General features: G+C 39.1%; 1 protein-coding gene across 5 annotated transcripts in view; it reads right to left on the reverse strand.

Annotated features, from left to right (window-relative positions):
• Positions 1-18,550, reverse strand: part of LOC127446742 (unconventional myosin-Ib-like) — a 160,940-nt gene that overhangs the window by 118,362 nt on the left and 24,028 nt on the right. For all 5 annotated transcript variants that reach the window (XM_051707909.1, XM_051707908.1, XM_051707907.1 and 2 more), the window contains exon 2: positions 6,775-6,917. In XM_051707909.1, coding sequence (XP_051563869.1) covers positions 6,775-6,900 — 126 coding nt within the window. In that variant the 5' untranslated portion in view covers positions 6,901-6,917. The remainder of the gene's footprint in view (positions 1-6,774; positions 6,918-18,550) is intronic.

Consider the following 18,550-nt stretch of genomic DNA (forward strand, 5'->3'; position numbering starts at 1 on the left):
AAATAACCACTTAAAAGGGTCTATTATATGATGCCACACAAAAATCAAAACAGCCAATTAACTGGGTCGGCTTCCCTCCAAATGCAAATTCTCATGACCAATGAATGACGACTGATGCAGCAATATATGTGGACAATGGAATGCATTTCATCATACTTTTATAGCCCCACATAGGGGTAAATATGAATGGGTGAACATGCTTTGGCCATAATTCACCAAGGTGATTCGCCATTGATGGCAGACGTTATTGGTTTTCGTGTGTTTAACCGAATGTGATGTACCACTGACGGCAAATTGCACAGTTTTTTTGGTGTGTCGTAACCGAACGTTCCACATCACTGGCAGCAAACACCATTGGTTTCTGCGTGTCGTTACCAAAAGTGATGTGCCACTGACAACAAATACCATTGGTTTTCGTGCATGTCTTTACCAAACGTGACACACCATTGTCAACAAACACCATTGGTTTCAAGTGTGTCGTAACCGAACGGGACTCGCCATTGACAGCAAATGGCACTGGTTTTTTGGTGTGTCCTAATTGAACATTCCGCACCATTGACAGCAAACACCATTGGTTTCTGTGTGTCAATAACAAAAGTGATGCGCCATTGACGACAAATACCACTGGTTTTCATGCATGTCTTTACCAAATGTGACGCACCACTGACAACAAACACCATTGGTTTCAAGTGTGTCGTAACCGAATGTGATTTGCCATTGATGGCAAACGGCACTGTTTTTTTGGGGTGTCCTAACCAAATGTTCTGGAACAGTGACAGCAAACACCACTGCTTTCTGCATGTGTCGTAACCAATTGGTTTTCGTGCATATTGTAACTAAACATGACATGCCATTCATGGCAAACACCACTGGTTTTCGTGCATGTCGTAACCAAATGTTCCACTCAATGACAACAAACACCATTGGTTTCCGCATGTGTTGTAACCGAATGTGTGAGCCACAGATGACAAACACCACTGCTTTTCATGCGTCTCTTAACCAACGTGACGCGAACATGACATGCCACTGACGACAAATGCCATTATTTTTTTGTGTGTCGTTATTGAATGTGATGCACCATTAAGGGCAAATGGGACAAAAAAAATTTGAGTAAAAAAAATTAACCATTTATTTTGCTTAAAGATAATGAAACATATTTAGGACCATATTTTTAAGATTTTTTTGAATTGTTACATTCTTTTCATGACAATTAAGTCTTTTTCCGACAAATTTCTTTATGCAAAATATAATTTTGAATTTTTCCTAATTTTGGTTTGAATTGGGACCTGAACCAATTGTCTTGAGCCAATCACAGGCCATTATGGTGACATCATATTCCAATGTCATTTGCAGGTGCCAGAGAAAGAGGTTCATTCTAGAGTTTAGGTGCACCGCAGATTCCAAGACTGTGTTAAAATAATTGGGAGAGAAAGGAGAGCAGGAACACAACAATGAGAGAACTATGATTTACAGAGTGTTTCTCTCTACAGTCCCATTGAACTGTGCAGTGTAAACACAATCCTGTTAAATTTAGACAATCTTATGTGATGTGACAGTCTGGAATAGCAAAAGCCTGGGACTGAGAAAAAGGAAACATTCTATATATTTACTGTATATATTTACACTGATGAGTCAAAACATTATGACCAGTCACAGGTGAAGTGAATAACACTGATCATCTCCTAACATGGCCACATGTCAAGGTCTGCATAGATTAGATGGTAAGCGAACAATCAGGTCTCGTAGTCAACGTGCTGAATGCAGGAGAAATTGGCAGTAGTAAAGACCTGAGTGACTTTGACAAGGGCCAAATTGTTATGGCCAGACGACTGTGTCAGAGCATCTCTGAAATGGCAAGGCTTGTGGGGTGCTCCCGGTCAGCAGTGGTAACTACCGACAGTGGTCAAATCACAAATCAAATCACTTTTTTTATTGTCACACAACCATATGCACAAGTACAACAGTGGGTGAAAGTCTTGGGTGCAGTTCCGAGCAACATAGCAGTCATGACAGTGATGAGACATATACCAATTTACAATAACATCAGATTAACACAGTGCAATTTAAAAGTCTAATATACACATAATTACACTCAACAATATACAAATAATAATATACACTGTACAATATACAATACACACAATATAGAATACACATACAACAAAAAAATAGTATATAAAAGTATATATAAAATATACAGTAGGTTTTATTGTACTGTATTGACATTCAGGCTGTCGGTTAATAGTCAGTTGCCAGTGTGTTAAGAGAGAATATAATTCACGACAGTTGGTGTGAGTTAATGAGATTAATAAAGTGCAGTGCTGATGTATATTGATCGTGAGAGATCAAGAGTTCAAAAGTCTGATTGCTTGGAGGAAGAAGCTGTCATGGAGTCGGCTGGTGCGTGTCCTGATGCTGCAATACCGCCTGCCTGATGGTAGCAGTGAGAGCAGCCCATGCCTCGGGTGGCTGGAGTCTCCGATGATTCTCCGAGCTTTTTTCACACACCACATTGTATATATGTCCTGGAGGGAGGGAAGCTCACCTCCGATGATGTGTCTGGCAGTTCACACCACCCTTTGCAGGGCTTTGTGGTTGTGGGCAGTGCCATTGCTGTACCAGGCAGTGATGCAGCCAGTCAGGATGCTCTCTAGAGTGCTGGTGTAGAACCATGTAAGGATGTGGTGGTTCATTCCAAACTTCCTCAGCCATCTCAGGAAGAAGAGGCGCTGGTGAGCCTTCTTCACAACGGCCTCAGTGTGGACGGACCATGCGAGTTCCTCTGTGATGTGGACACCGAGGAACTTGAAGCTGCTGACTCTCTCCACCAGTGCTCCATTGATGGTGATGGAGCTGTGTTCTCTGTCTTTTCTGCTGAAGTCCACCACAAGCTCCTTGGTCTTGCTGACGTTGAGGGAGAGGTTGTGCTCCTGACACCAGCGTGTCAGAGAGTGCACTTCCTCTCTGTAGGCTTTTTCATCATTATCATTGATCAGACCTACCACAGTCATATCATCAGCAAACTTAATGATGGCATTGGAGCTGTGTGTTGCCACACAGTCATGTGTGTACAAGGAATACAAGAGTGGGCTGAGAACACAGCCCTGCGGGGCTCCAGTGTTGAGGGTAAGTGATGAGGAGATGTTACTGCCCATTCTAACCACCTGGCGTCTACTTGACAGGAAGTCCAGAATCCAGCTGCACAGCGAGTTGTTTAAGCCCAGAGCTTCACATAAAGCTTGGAGGGCACTATGGTGTTGAATGCTGAGCTGTAGTCTACAAACAGCACTCTCACATAAGTGTTCCTTTTTTCCAGGTGGGAGAGAGCAGTGTGTATTGTAGATGCAATGGCATCATCAGTGGAGCGGTTGTTGCGGTAAGCAAACTGCAATGGATCCAGTGAGGCAGGCAGCACAGAGCAGATGTAATCTCTGATTAGCCTCTCAAAGCATTTGCTGATGATGGGTTGGTCTGAGGAGGGACAAACCACAAACTGACGACAGGGTGTTGGGCACCCAAGTCTCATCAATGCGCAAGGGCAACAAAGGCTATCCCATCTAATCCGAACCGACAGAAGGTCTACCATGAGACAAGTCACAGAAAATTTTAATTATGTTTATGGGAGGAATTTGTCACAAAACACAGTGCATCACACCCAGCTGCATATGGGGCTGCATAGCCGCAGACCGGTCAGAGTGCCCATGATGACCCCTGCCCACCACCGAAAGTGCCTACAATGGGCACGCAAACATCGGACCTGGACCTTGGAGCTGTGGAATAAGGTCGCCTGGTAAGATGAGTCCCGTTTTCTTTATCACGTGGACAGCCGTGTACATGTGCATCATTTACCTGGGGAAGTGATGGCACCAGGATGCACTGGGGGAAGCCGACAAGCCGGTGGAGGAAGTGTGATGCTCTGGGCAAAGTTTTGCTGGGAAACCCTGGGTCTGGCCATTCATGTGGATGTCAATTTGACACGTGCTACCTACCTAAACACCACTGCAGACCAGGTACACCCCTTCATGGCAATGGTATTCCCTGATGGCAGTGGCCACTTTCAGCAGGATAATGCGCCCTACCACACCGCACACATGGTTCAGGAATGGTTTGAAGAACATGAGTTCTAGGTGTTGCCCTGGCCTCCAAATTCCCCAGATCTCAATCCGATTGAGCATCTGTGGGATGTGCTGGACCAACAACTCCGATCCACGGCGGCTCCACCTTGCAACTAACAGGACTTGAAAGATCTGCTGCTAATGTCTTGGTGCCAGATACCACAGGACACCTTCAGGGGTCTTGTAGCGTCCATGCCTCAGCGGGTCGGCGCAGTTTTGGCGGCACACGGAAGACCAACAGCATATTAGGCAGGTGGTCATAATGTTTTGGCTCATCGATATATACACCGATCAGCCACAACATTAAAACCTGATGATAAAAGCCTAATATTGTGTAGGTCCCCCTCGTGCAGCCAAAACAGTGCCAACCCGCATCTCAGAACAGAATTCTGAGACGATATTCTTCTCACCGCAATTGTACTGAGCAGTTATCTGAGTAACCGTAGACTTTGCAGACTTTGAACCAGTCTGGCCATTCTCTGTTGACCTCTCTCATCAACAAGGCATTTCCATCCACAGAACCGCCACTCACTGGATGTATTTTGTTTTTGGCACCATTCTGACTGTTGTGTGTGAAAATCGCAGGAGATCAGCAGTTACAAATATACTCAAACCAGCCCATCTGGCACCAACAATCACTGAGATCGCATTTTTTCCCCATTCTGATGGTTGATGTGAACATTAACTGAAGCTCCTGACCTGTATCTGCATGATTTTATGCACTGCACCCACATGATTGGCTGATTAGATAATCGCATGGATGATTTTTGGTGCCAGATGGGCAGGTTTGAGTATTTCTGCAACTGCTGATCTCCTGGGATTTTCATGCACAACAGTCTCTAAAATTTACTCTTAATGGTGCAAAAAAAAAAAAAAAAAAAAAAAAAAACAAATTCCAGGGAGCAGCAGTTCTGCAGATGGAAACGCCTTGTTGATGAGAGAGGTCAACAAAGAATGGCCAGACTGTTTTAAAATGACAACGTCCACAGTAACTCAGATAACCGCTCTGTACAATTGTGGTGAGAAGAACAGCATCTCAGAATGCTATTCGGAGATGCGGGTTGGTGCTGTTTTGGCGGCACGAGGGGGACCTACACAATATTAGGCAGGTGGTTTTAATGTTGTGGCTGATCAGTGTATATTTTTCCTATGACAACATAATTATTTACTTATTTTTCCCTTGCATATTCATATGACAAACAGCATAAGTCTTTGTGTTACTTGGACTGTCTCAGTGAAACTTCACCCATCGTGAGACCTCCACAAGTCTGGTTCATCCTTGGGAGCAATTTTCAACGCCTGAAGGTACCATGTTCATCTGTATAAACAACAGTATGGCAAGTATATACACCATGGGACCACGCAGCCATCATACCGCTCAGGAAGGAGACGCATTCTGTCTCCAAGAGATGAATGTAGTTTAGTGCGGAAAAAGTGCAAATCAATCCCAGAACAGCAGCAAAGGATCTTGTGAAGATGCTGGAGGAAACAGGTAGACAATTATCTATATCCACAGTAACACGAGTCCTATATCAACATAACATGAAGGCTGCTCAGCAAGGAAGAAGCCAATGCTCCAAAACCACCATAAAAAAGCCAGACTACAGTTTGCAAGTGCACATGGGGACAAAGATCTTACTTTCTGGAGAAATTTCCTCAGGTCTGATGAAACAAAAATGGAACTTTTCAGCCATAATGACTATCGTTATGTTTGGAGGAAAAAGGGTGAGGCTTGCAAGCCGAAGAACACCATCCCAACTGTGAAGCATGGGGGTGGCAGCATCATGTTGTGGGGGTGCTTTGCTGCAGGAGGGGCTGGTGCACTTCACAAACTAGATGGCATCATGAGGAAGGAAAATTATGTTGATATATTGAAACAACATCAAGACATCAGCCATGAAGTTAAAGCTTGGTCGCAAATGGGTCTTCCAAATGACCGCAAGCATACCTCCATAATGGCTTAAGGACAACAAAGTCAAGATATTGGAGTGGCCATCACAAAGCCCTGACCTCAATCTGATAGAAAATTTGTTGGCAGAACTGAAAAAGCATATGCGAGCAAGGAGGAATACAAACCTGACCAGTTACACCAGTTCTGTCTGAAGGAATGGGCCACAATTCCAGCAACTTATTTTGAGAAGCTTGTGGAAGGCTACCCAAAACGTATGACCCAAGTTAAATAATTTAAAGGCAATGCTACCAAATCCTAACAGAGTGTATGTAAACTTCTGACCCACTGGGAATGTGATGAAAGAAAGAAATGATTCTCTACTATTATTCTGACATTTCACATTCTTAAAATAAAGTAGTGATCCTAACTGACCTAAGACAGGGAATGTTTTCTATGATTAAATGTCAGGAATTGTGAAAAACTGAGTTTAAATGTATTTGGCTAAGGTGTATGTAAACTTCTGACTTCAACTGTAATAAAAAATTACAATTCATTATTCTTTGAGTTTAATTTTAATGAGGAAAAAAAAATGACTGAATGCACTTAAAATCCAATTTAAACAATGTATTATGTTGAAGTTCCTACAAATTTTCCCAACCAACATCTGATATTTACTTGCATTTGCCGCTTTGTGAGTGTTCATTTTGGACCCTGGTTCTACACCAATTGTTGCATGATGTTCTCAACATTAGTTTCAGTGTTACTTACATAGATCTCATTGTGATCGAACCGGTTCTTTAGATTCTCGATGAAGGAGTCTTCTGACAGGGGCTCGAGTAGAACCATATCGCCCACCCCTATCATATTGTCGAGAAGTGATGTCTTCACCTCCATTTTGGAAATAACCCCCCCTACAGAGAAAACAGAGAAACATCACATATCAGATCAACATTTCTGCAGGTTAGAAATGTATCTATGCCAGCATTCAGTGCACTTTTCATGGTTCATTTGCGTATGAAAGATGTACTATGCACCTGGATGAGATCTGACCACCAGCTTTGAGCACACAGTTCTAAACCAATGCAAATACAGTGGTCCACAAAGTATTTGGTTGTAAATGTAAGCATGTAATTGCATTACAAATATCTGACCAAGTGGCATCTGCAAACAAATGATGCTATAGCTTTTATCAGTTCTAACTTCACATGTCCTAGCCATTTTTTTTTTTTTTTTTTTTTTTGTGAACCGTTTTGCTTGAAAAGTGTGCTTGTGCTGTCTTTCTTCAAAATAAATACCACTTGGTTTGATATTTTGTTATCTAATGTAATGAAGTTTATACATTTTTTAAGTGTGGCTTAAGTGTCCAAATGCTTTTTGGAGCCACTATATATTCTGGAGTCTGTGTTTGCACAGCAGCAGATGACTAGGTGACCGCCATGTTCTGTTTTGTCCAGGACAGTATGGACATGAGATGTTCTAATAGGAATTATGTAATGAAACAAACTGGGCTGATGACCCCTGAAGACATTTGAGAATGTAGCTTATTTTTAAATCCTCCATTCTAAATCAAAGTGGACAGCAGAAATAAACGTTATGCAGATGCTTACTTTATGCAAACCCATAATGATTTCACAGTACAACAGTGAAAGTGTACAGACAGCACACAGGAACACAAAGACAGTGCTAGAGGTGGCAATTTTTCCTTTTCACCAGACTTCTCTGGCCACTAATACAGGTGCCATAGCAAAACGGAATAAAAGGAGGCCTCAATGGCATTCAAAGCCTTGATACCGGGCTTTACTGAGCCCTTGTACCCTGTTTAAACACGTGGGCAATGATAAAGTGTAGTGCTCAGCATAAAGCTCATCCAATAACAACCCACATTTTTACTCCCCGCTCTCCTGGTTAAAAGAAAAGCAGCCTGCATCGCCAGTCCTATTCATAATACAAACATTGGCAAAGAAACTTGGCCCAAACAAAAGCCAGACAGAGAAACACACTGTGGTTTGCTGATAACTTAAATTGTCTGGCTCTCATTTGCGTGCATCTTGTGAAGCATGACAATGAAAAGTTCAATGTGAATGAAGGATTAAGAAGTTAAAGCTAATGGCAGATCTAGGACTGATAAGGTTGCTAAGATCCCTGTCTGCCCTTCAAGTCATTTACAAGCATCCCAGATTACCACTGTGCAATTTAATATGCCTAATCTTAAACTTTATCTGCAGTTTAGGACAGGGTTAGTCATCAGCTTTCAGACTTGGCAGCCCTGACATGCCACCATCATAATTCCTTACATAAATTTCAGAAATTAATGACCCCATGAAATCTAAATTGGATCTAAATAAGTCCATGTAGGTTATCTTTGAGGTCATCTATACACTAGTGAACTTGTAAACATTGTCAAAACTTTGAGCAGATGTAACATTTTTAAATTTACAGCCTTCTCTTCTGGAAATCAAAATAGACCAAAAAAAGAAGAAAAAAAGATACATGCATTCAAGGGTGTCTCCAAATTTTGTCCAATCAAACGTTTTAGAAAAGTGATAATCCCTTTAAATTATTAAAAGGTGCACTCAGTAATTTTTTGAAGTATGTCGAAGTATGGCTTAAACTGACACCTATTGGCCTGGATGTTGCATCATTAAAACAGTAATTTTCAGTTACCAATGCCATTGTAGGAATTCACTGGGTTCTTTTGTAAACCAGGATTAATTTAATCCATGAGAAAAGTGTGTCCAGTAACAGGGCAGTAACTGAGATTAAGCGAGTAGTATTCAGCTGGTGTGATGCTAACATGGTATCCCCCATGAGGAGACCCTGCTCCATGTACAATTAAAGAGCTTTTATAAAGTTACTGATATGAATGAAATCTTCATCTCATGTGAGTGGTCATGATTTTATACATAGGTTTCAAAATTACTTTCCATTGCTTTAGAAGTAAATTTATTTTAAATGACCTTTAACCTGCCTCTGACTGACAATAGCAAGCATTAAATCATGGTGCATTGTTGTAACGTAAACTAAAGGCAATTGATTTTGTTTTTATAAAAAGGGATAATCTCTTCAATACGTCCCACCCAAACATCCTGTTTCTATAGAAAATGCGCCAACACAGGAAGGAACACTTTCATAGGGTCTTTAATTTGATAATTATTAACGGACAATGTTTGTCCCCTTGAATTGACTTTCAGGGGCATTTTTTTTTTTACTTTTCTAACCATTACACAGTGTTTCATCCATTTATGTCAAAAAACACGCATTTAACTGAAATAAATTCTCAATCTGGACCAATATGGCCATTACCTATAAAATCAAATCAACATCGAATCACTTCTGTGTATTCCTACTGATTAGATACAGCTCTCTTTTGTCTACCATCACAGGTTTTGACATAATTGCAGTTAATTTTTTTGATATAGATGATGTTACTGTTTTCACACATATGCTCTGCTCCAGCACTTCCGGTTTATTTTGGCAGCAGAGAAATGAACTGCCATCTATGGACGCTTCGCTCAAATTGAGCTGAAAGTGCCCAGCAAGTGTTGTTTGTGTAGTTGAAACAGCGCGTTTCCGAAAGATTATTGTAGATTTGGGCTTCCGTAAATTTCCATCATGATCGGTGGATCAGGATAAACTCAGAATTTGACAAATTTTAGGATATTTCAGGGATCACCGTCATTGTTATCGTGTCTGTTCTGAGACCCACTTACCTTGCAACTGCTGTTGATTTGAACTTTTCACGAAGGAATCGCACAAACTCTGATCATAAACTACTGTTTTTAATTTCCAAAGTGCAACAGCTGTGACAAATATGATCCAACGATGATCCTAGATTAAAAAAAACCATGGAAGGTCAGAAAGTGACCCCATCTTCACCATCAAAGCGCATTGGCTATGGTTTGTGAAAGGATTTGCTAATAAAATAATGTCATACTGCTAAAATCTTTGCATTTATTTTGAATGCAGTAAGTAACAATTGTTAAATCTAAAATGGCTGAAATTAAATTTCAACATTGTATTCTATGATTCTGAATTCAAACATTATTATTTACTGCATTTGGTTATGTCATTTAAGCAGTAAATACGCCATTCTGTCTCAAACACAGTGGAGCACTCAGACTTTCGAAGTGTACTCTTAACCGCAAGCGAATATGGACATGTCGACGTACACATGACGCATGCAATTTGGGTCCTTTTTTTGGTGCCATCTTTGCCCCAAGTCTGCTGACATGCACTCTAAACACTAACATTCATTGTCAAAGTACCACCTTTATTACATTTATAGTTTTGCCAATGATCGTTTGCTGATGACACTTACAACAGATAATTACAATCATTCCAGCCAATTGCTTGGGGTAGAACAATGAGGCTAAATCTCCTTTTTCTGTTTTGCATCAACTTTGCTTTTGAATGTGTTTTTCTAGAAGGAACACTAATTTCTACGTCTAGCTCAATTTGTGTCTTAGCAACAGCTGTAACCTAGCAGCCTGGGATATAATCAGTAGTTACCTATGAAACAGGACAGAGAAGAAGACCACAGAATAAAGGTCAAAATCAAGATGAAGACATGGATGTATTCAGCAGTTCTTCTGTAAAGATTCCAGGGTGTGCTCGCTCCAGCGCATAGCAACTGTTGGCAAAACTGACTAGTCATACTGAATACAAGCTGCTTCTCTGCCTTATGAAGACTCAAAATGATTAGCCAATAAACATGCTTCTCACAGAAACCAGCAAATTAAAGACCTGATCATCCAATCAATATGTCCCTTTTTCTTTAATTCACAATAAACAATAAATAAAAGTGCAAAGAAGCAAATGCTTTAAAGACTGAATGCAAGGTAAAGCTTTGTAAGGACATTGTGTCAGGAGAACTTAGTGGCTCTGTTTCAAAAACTAGTGAGCTTACTTGCAGTCTGCTGTCTACATAGGCAGTTGCCTTCTACGGCAACAACAAAAATGAAATGGAGCCTCATAAGTGAACGATTTTGAATGCTCTATGTAGGCAACAACTCTGTGTCATTCAAAAAGCAGAAGACTCAACTCACAATTGATTTCAACAGAGTTTGTCATTAGCATGTTGCTAAGCTAACAGTGCAATATATTAATACTTTCAGAATTGAATGAATGAGTGTAAGATTCTGCATGAAATGTTTTCTGAATTGGCACAAAAGGACAAGTAACAGGCCAGGAGGAAACCAGGTAATAAACAGGCACCACCAAGTATGTGGTATTAAATCTACTAATAAGATGTGATGGCTCTGAACAGAACATTAATTTCAATAACATACTTTCTAAGAGAGTCTTGTAGCTGTGAGCAAGCATTCCAGAGCTACAGTAGAGGAAAACATTAGACTGCGAGATCCAGTAAAAGTGGAAACTTGGATACTGTTTTCGATATTAAAAGTTTTATACACTTGGTGCAATCCTCAGCAACTCTAACTTGATGTGAATGTGTGCTGGTAGCCTAGTAGCCCAAATTCAACCCGGTGACATAACTACATTTTGAAAAAGCACTCAGGCATGTGGACAATATATTAAATCCTTCAGAAGAGTCACTGAAATCTACAGATCAAGAGAGGAGGGATTACCCTTCATAACAAGGACAGCATATCACTCGGATTTATTGAATGAAAGCGCAGAGATGATCAAATTGAAAACTTACCAATTGTTTAATCCAAAACAATAAAGCATTTTTGGTTAAAATTTAATACAATACTATTTTTATTACAACTCCAATTCCGAAAAAAGTTGGGAAAAAAGATTTGAAAAAAAAAAAAAAAAGATTTGTAAATTATATTCACCCTTTGCTATATTGAAAGCACTACAACGAAACAATATATGATGTTTTATCTTGTGAATTTCATTGTTTTTTAAAAAAAAAAAATTTATGTACAGTAATTTCAAATCGGATGATTGCAACACGCTCCATAAAAGTTGAGTCAGTTGAGTGTTTACCACTGTGAAACATCACCATTTCTTCTAATAACACTTATTAAGCATTTGAGCACTGAAGACAAAAGATTAAGTTTAAAAAGTGGAATTTCCCCCCATTCATCCATTATGCAGGTCTTCAGCTGCACAACTGTAAGGGGTCTAAGTTTCCGTATTGTGTGCTTCATAATGCACCACACATTCTCAATTGGAGATGGTCAGGACTGCAGGCAGGCCAATCTAGCACCCGCACTCTCAGCTTATTCGGCCAGTATGTGGTTTGAAGCTGTCCTGCTGAAAATTCTGGGACATCCCTGGAAAAGATGGTGCTGGATGGCAGTATGTGCTGCTCCAAAATGTTTACATATCTGTCTGCATTAATGGTGCCCTCACAGATGTGCGAGTTACCCATGCTATGGGCACTGACACACCCCTGGCCCATACAGACACTGGCACTGACCTGACCCAGACACTGACCTGACACTTATAACAGCTTGGACGATCCTTTTCCTCTTTGGCCCGGAGAACATGATGGCTGTGCTTTTCAAAAACTATTTTAAATGTGGACTCTTCGTACCAAAAACATGGTTCCGCTGTTCTACTTTCCATCTAAGATGAGACAGAGCCCAGAGAAGTCGGCAGCACTTCTGTACAGTGTTGATGTAGGGCTTCTGCTTTGCATAGTAAAGTCTTAACTTGCATCTGTAACTGCAGGGGCGAATGGTGTTGACTAGCAAAGGTTTACTAAAGTAATCCCAAATCCATGTTCATGATATTCATTACAGATTAAGTTTAAGACAGTGACGTCAGAGGGATAAGATCACACGCATTCAGAAGTGGTTTTCATCTTGTCCTTTACGCACCAAGATTTGACCAGATTCCTTGAATCTTTTAACTATCTTGTGCACTGTAGAGGGTGAAATGCCCAAAATCCTTCCAATTTGTCTTTGGGGAACATTGTTCTCAAAGTGCTGGATTATTTGCTGAAGCATCTGTTTGCAAATTGACAAATCTCAAATGATCCTTGCTCTGGAAGGACTAGGCTGTTTTTGGAGGCTCCTTATATACTACGACACGATTGCCTCACCTGTTTAACATTTCCTTTTTCACATTGCCTTATTTTAACTCGTCAAATTGTTATTAGTCTTAAATTGTCCATGTCTCAACTTTTCTGGAGCGTGTTGCAATCATCCGATTTGAAATTACTGTACGTAAAAATAAAAAAATAAATTCAAGGTAAAACATCATAATATTTATTTGTAGCGTTTCAAATTTAGCAAAGGGTGAATATAATTTACAAATCACTTATTTTTGTTTTTATTAGCATTTTTCATACTGTCCCAACTTTTTTGGAATTGGGGTTGTACAATTTTTTACTCTTTTGCATATCTTTAACTACACATTGTCATAGGTAAGTCAGATGTTAGCTAATTCAGTAACCACTGAGACATTCAGCGAGTAATTTCTCTGATTCAAACCGATCAAACGAGAGTTTGTTGGGGAGTGTTTTTTACCAATTCATTAAAATAACTGGCTCAAAATAGTCATTCGTTTACGAATCCGACTACACTGGTTACACTGCATGTTAGTTTTTGCGGGCAACCAGCAAGAGCATTGCCATACAAAGATAAAAAATATTGTGTGATCAAAAAGTATGTGGTATAGGTTAAATTTCAGCCTCAGTTTTACCACTCAAACACTACCAACTACTTCCTCTTTTGACATTTGCAAAGGATTTGCTGGCTTTTAACAAATGGACCATTTGGTGTTGTCATACAGTGTATCAGGTCAGACACGCTTGCTGCTCACAATTGGATGTAGTTGATGTGCATTAGCAAATAAAGATTGATCTCACAGAGTTCCCAACAATCATTCATAAATCCATCAGATTACGCCGGGTAGTATTTTTAGTCACCCAACTGCCCTAAAAAAATTAAGCCACCATGTGCAACATCAGCATTAGTATTTCTCTGGATTGCCCGGCTGTCACGAATTGGCCCACACCCAAAACTCTGCAGCTGCCCTACATTTCTACAGAGCAACACCAATTATATATAATTTAAAATTCCTGGAATGAAGCCATGTGTGATTTTCCACTTGCGGACAAGGTAGAGAAGAAAGTCCCTCTTTCTAACCTTCAAGAGAAATTTACTTCGCTTCCCCCTGGCACATCCAGACAAACACACACTGCAACAGCTTAAGATCAAATAGGCCCTACTTTACATTTTGTAACACATATTTAAGCACGGATGAGAACATTTTAATTCACCAAAGTTTTAAATGAATCCATACCCTTAGTAAAATAATCAAAATGTCTTGCGGTGTGACATGCTATAGCTACTCCAAATATAAAACTATTTCGTTAATCATTTTGCTTATTCTTTTAGCATTATAATGCACACAACTAATGATTGACCAATATGGGTTTTTTAAATGGCCAATGCCCGATATCCATAAAAAGCAGCATAAAAGTAATCCATACCCAGACTCCAGTGGTTTTATCCATGTCTTCTGAAGCGATATGATATGTGTGGGTGAGAAACAGATCAATATTGGTCCTTTTTTACTATAAATTCTCCTCCCTGCCCATTAGGTGGTGATATGCACGAAGAAAAAACAAAACCAAAGAAAGAAGAATGTCAAAGTGAAAGTAGGGATTAACTGTAAAAAGGACTTAAATATTGATCTGTTTCTTTATAATATCGCTTCTGAAAATATGGATTAAACCACAGTCTTATGGATTACTTTTGTACTGCCTTTTATATGCTTTTTGGACCTTCAAAATGTTGGTCCATATTCACTTGCATTGTCTGAGATATTCTAAAAAAAAAAATTTTGTATACTCCAGAAGAAAGAAAGTCACATCTGGGATGGCATGAGGGTGAGTTAATGAGAATTTTCATTTTTTTGGTGAACTACCCCTTTAAAATCAACTAAAAAGGCAAAAGGTGTTGAAAATTATTAAAACAAAAATATAGTAACACTTTGCAATAAGGTTGTATTTGCTAACATTAGTAAATGCCTAGATATAATTAACTATCAATAAACAATATATTTTTACAGCATTTATTAATCTTAGTTAGTTACAATTTTTCACAGTTCACATGTTGTTAAGACAACTAGTGAAAATTCTCCTATTTTGCATTTTTATAACTTGACATTATTTAATTAAATTCTATTATCTACAGCAATCAGTCAAATTTCGAACTGAAATATTTATATGAATTTCATACTATTTTGTCCATTTACTTTAATGACAGCATATAGCTTAATGACAAAAATAGTTTATTGGCAGGTTTAAACTGAATTTTTAAATCCCAGATTTTCAATATGGTTTGAGACATCGCTCTACATTTGAATTTTGAACCATGCTGAAAAGTCCATGGAAATGTTGTCAACTAAAAATTGAAACGTTAACCTCACAGTTAGTGATGCCAGTAGAGTAGGTAAACAACACACTAGAGTTTAATCGAATACAGACCACTGTATAAAGAGTCAGACACACTGACCTGGCTGCAGAGTGGCAACTATAGACTGGCTCGAAATGGACTAATGGGGCAAAGCCATTGTGGCTTTTTGTGAGTACTTGCAAGATTGCTCAGTGACCTGAAACACCACTCTGCGAGTCTGCACAATTTCCAGGTTAAACCCTCAGACTGACTTTTCCAATCCCACAGGAGCCAGACTTGGTAGAAATGGAACGCATCCCTGGATCACATCTCCAGGACTTGTGATTCTTTCCTTCTACTATCGTTAAAAATAATAGTAATAGTAACTTTAGTTTTTGTATCAGGCTCAATGCTGTTTCATAAATCCAATTCAGTCTCTTGCTTCAGCAAGTAAAATATTCGGAATTTCTACTAAGCCCTCATAAAGCTAGGACACGTCCAAAATAAGCCTATGAAGATAATGGGCTTTCAAAGACATGTCTTTGAAATTCTCTGTCATAAAGCTTTATATTGTTATTTTTAACAGCATCTTAGCCTTATAAATTTGCTCATGGAGGGTTTACAAGGCTACCTACCCAATAGGTTTCAACTGAGCATCACATGGCAACTACATTTTAATTCCTCGTCACCAATAATTTCCACTTGAACCTTCCTGCAACCTTCAAGCAAGGAAGGTGCTTTCGCAATTTTTATTTCTTCAAATGCATGCGTTTTGGGAGAACATTACCAACTTATCCCTGTATCCTCCATTAAAGTTAACATGAAATCAAATTTCAGCCTGTTTACTTTCTATGCACGTTTTTGGTCTTATGTGCACAATTAAGCCAGGCATACACGGTGCGAGTTCTGACCCTCGGGAGGTCATGAGCCCTAGCACACATTATGAGTCAGTTTATCTGATAATCATACAGGTGCAATCGTATATGATATGACTTCACGACCTGGCGAATTCGGGAGCAATCGCCTGAATTTTAGCGCCATTTTCTTTATAAAACAAAGCCAGATGAAGACATTGCTTTAATTCCTCATAGCTTGCGATTTAGAAATAAAAAAGAAGACTGGCATGGGGGCTGCATTAGCTGAAAACTCATCTGCAGATTAAAAAAGAAAAAAAGGATACTTATTACAAATGCTGTTCAACATTTGACAGATTCAGTTTTCAAAGGGAGGCTGTGTGATTTCATGACTGCATACTAGGGATGTGCGTTATGACTAATGAGACTGTCATTTAAATGGAAGTTTTGTAACCGACTAGTCGACCAACCTTCAGAAACTAACCAACCTTCAGAAAAACAGTTAAAAAGTTTTTGCGACCCATTTAAAATACTTAATCTATTCCAAATCCGATGCTAAATTCCACTGAAAAGGGGCATTTATCTGCGACGTGCTTGCTTTGAATTATGATCATTGTACATTAAATATAGAACATGACACTCATTCACCTTTAGCGAATACAGGTTTATTTATTGAAAACAATTGAATGAATAGTGCAGGATTTTTCTAAGCTTTAATTAGAAAAGCCTGTTCTAAACAGAAATCACCAAGTAAAAGTTACTTAATATATTAAAACAGTCAGGACATTGTTGAAAATAATTAACAGGTAGACTAAGCCAAATCTATGAGAGAGAAAAAAAAAAATGCGCTGGAAAGTTGCGCGTATTTCACGACATGCAGTCGTGCATTAACCACTGATCTAATATGACAGCTGTTCGGTAAAGAACGTTAACCAATAACAGTTACGATGTAAAAAAAAAAAAGTAGCCATAGGACAGAAAAAAAAATGCACCTGTGATGTAGCCTACAATAAACCTAATGTATTCTAAACATGACGTGCACACAGAATAAAAGATAGCTTAACACGTTAGGCAGTCGGCACCTCGTTGAAAATAGCCTTCTTAATTAGCAGATTAAAAAAAAAAAAAATGGCATACCTAGTTTAAAACAGTTATTTTCTAGGCTACTTACTCAAAAGCATACATTTTTTGATGAGCAAAATGAACACGTCGACATGGTCTGGTGAAGACGGGATTTGACTCACCCGAGGCGGCTATCCTGCACTTGAAAAAGCCCGCTCAGCGGAAAAATAACATCCAAGCATGCACAGATATAAAGAAGACTCAAATGTGAAAACATCTTTAGGGACTTTAAAACATTTGAAAAGCCGATTCCCGCACCACCGAAGTGATTTTATAACTACTTTGCTGAGTTTGCTTGTCTAGCGAGAGGACATTTTCCTGCACGCGCCGCGAGAGAGAGGGAAGAAGCACACGCAGCCTGAGGTGAAATTAAACTCTGTATCTGCTCCAGATATCCTCTTTTTTAAATAATATTTGTATTATTAATTCTATTTAAAATATGTAACATTAATATGACAGTAAATTAAGTGCAGCCTCTGTAAAAATATAAAGCCAAACTTAAATGTGTAAAAATGATTATCAGTTTAATGGAGGGAAATATTAACCGACTAGTAATTCCAGTGTCGACTAGCAGCATCAGAACCGTTTAATCGACTAGTCTCGCACATCCCTACTGCATACATCAATCATAACGACAGTGTGTTGCTGCCAGTACTGCATGATAATAAAGTTCACAAAATGTACAAGATTAAAACGTGCGGAAAATTCGCGGTTATACTTTGATTTAATTTAAGCGCAAACATGACATATAGTGCAGAATTATGAGTTATTTTAGTAGAGTATAGGCTACCTGAACTATTCAGCTTTAGATGTAGGCTACATCCTTCTCATCTGTGTCACTGCTTGCATGTAGAGAGCAGACATTCTGAAGAAGATCCGTTAGGTCTTGTCCATGTAAATGTGCTTTAAAGTCACACACAGCAAAGTTTAAAAATCTTGTTTTAGCGCAGTGGTTGTTGACAGGTAGAATTTTCAACCTAGAACTCCTTTTTTTCACCAGACACACGCTTGGGGAGTTAAAAAAAATATATCCACTATTGTGTGTATATACAATTATAACAGATGCTATATCCCCTAAATGTAGCCCTAGAACTGAAACGAATGCAAGTATGATGAATAAAAATAGACCGTTACGGAAATTTTAAAACCCTGTCCGTCAGAGTGATAAAGATAGTTTTCTAGCAAAACCCATATGGCAAATGATTTGTTTTAAGAGCAGAGAAAAGCATGGCATTTCTGTAGAATCAT

This window comes from Myxocyprinus asiaticus, chromosome 10 (assembly GCF_019703515.2).
Source record: "Myxocyprinus asiaticus isolate MX2 ecotype Aquarium Trade chromosome 10, UBuf_Myxa_2, whole genome shotgun sequence".
NCBI lineage: Eukaryota > Metazoa > Chordata > Actinopteri > Cypriniformes > Catostomidae > Myxocyprinus > Myxocyprinus asiaticus.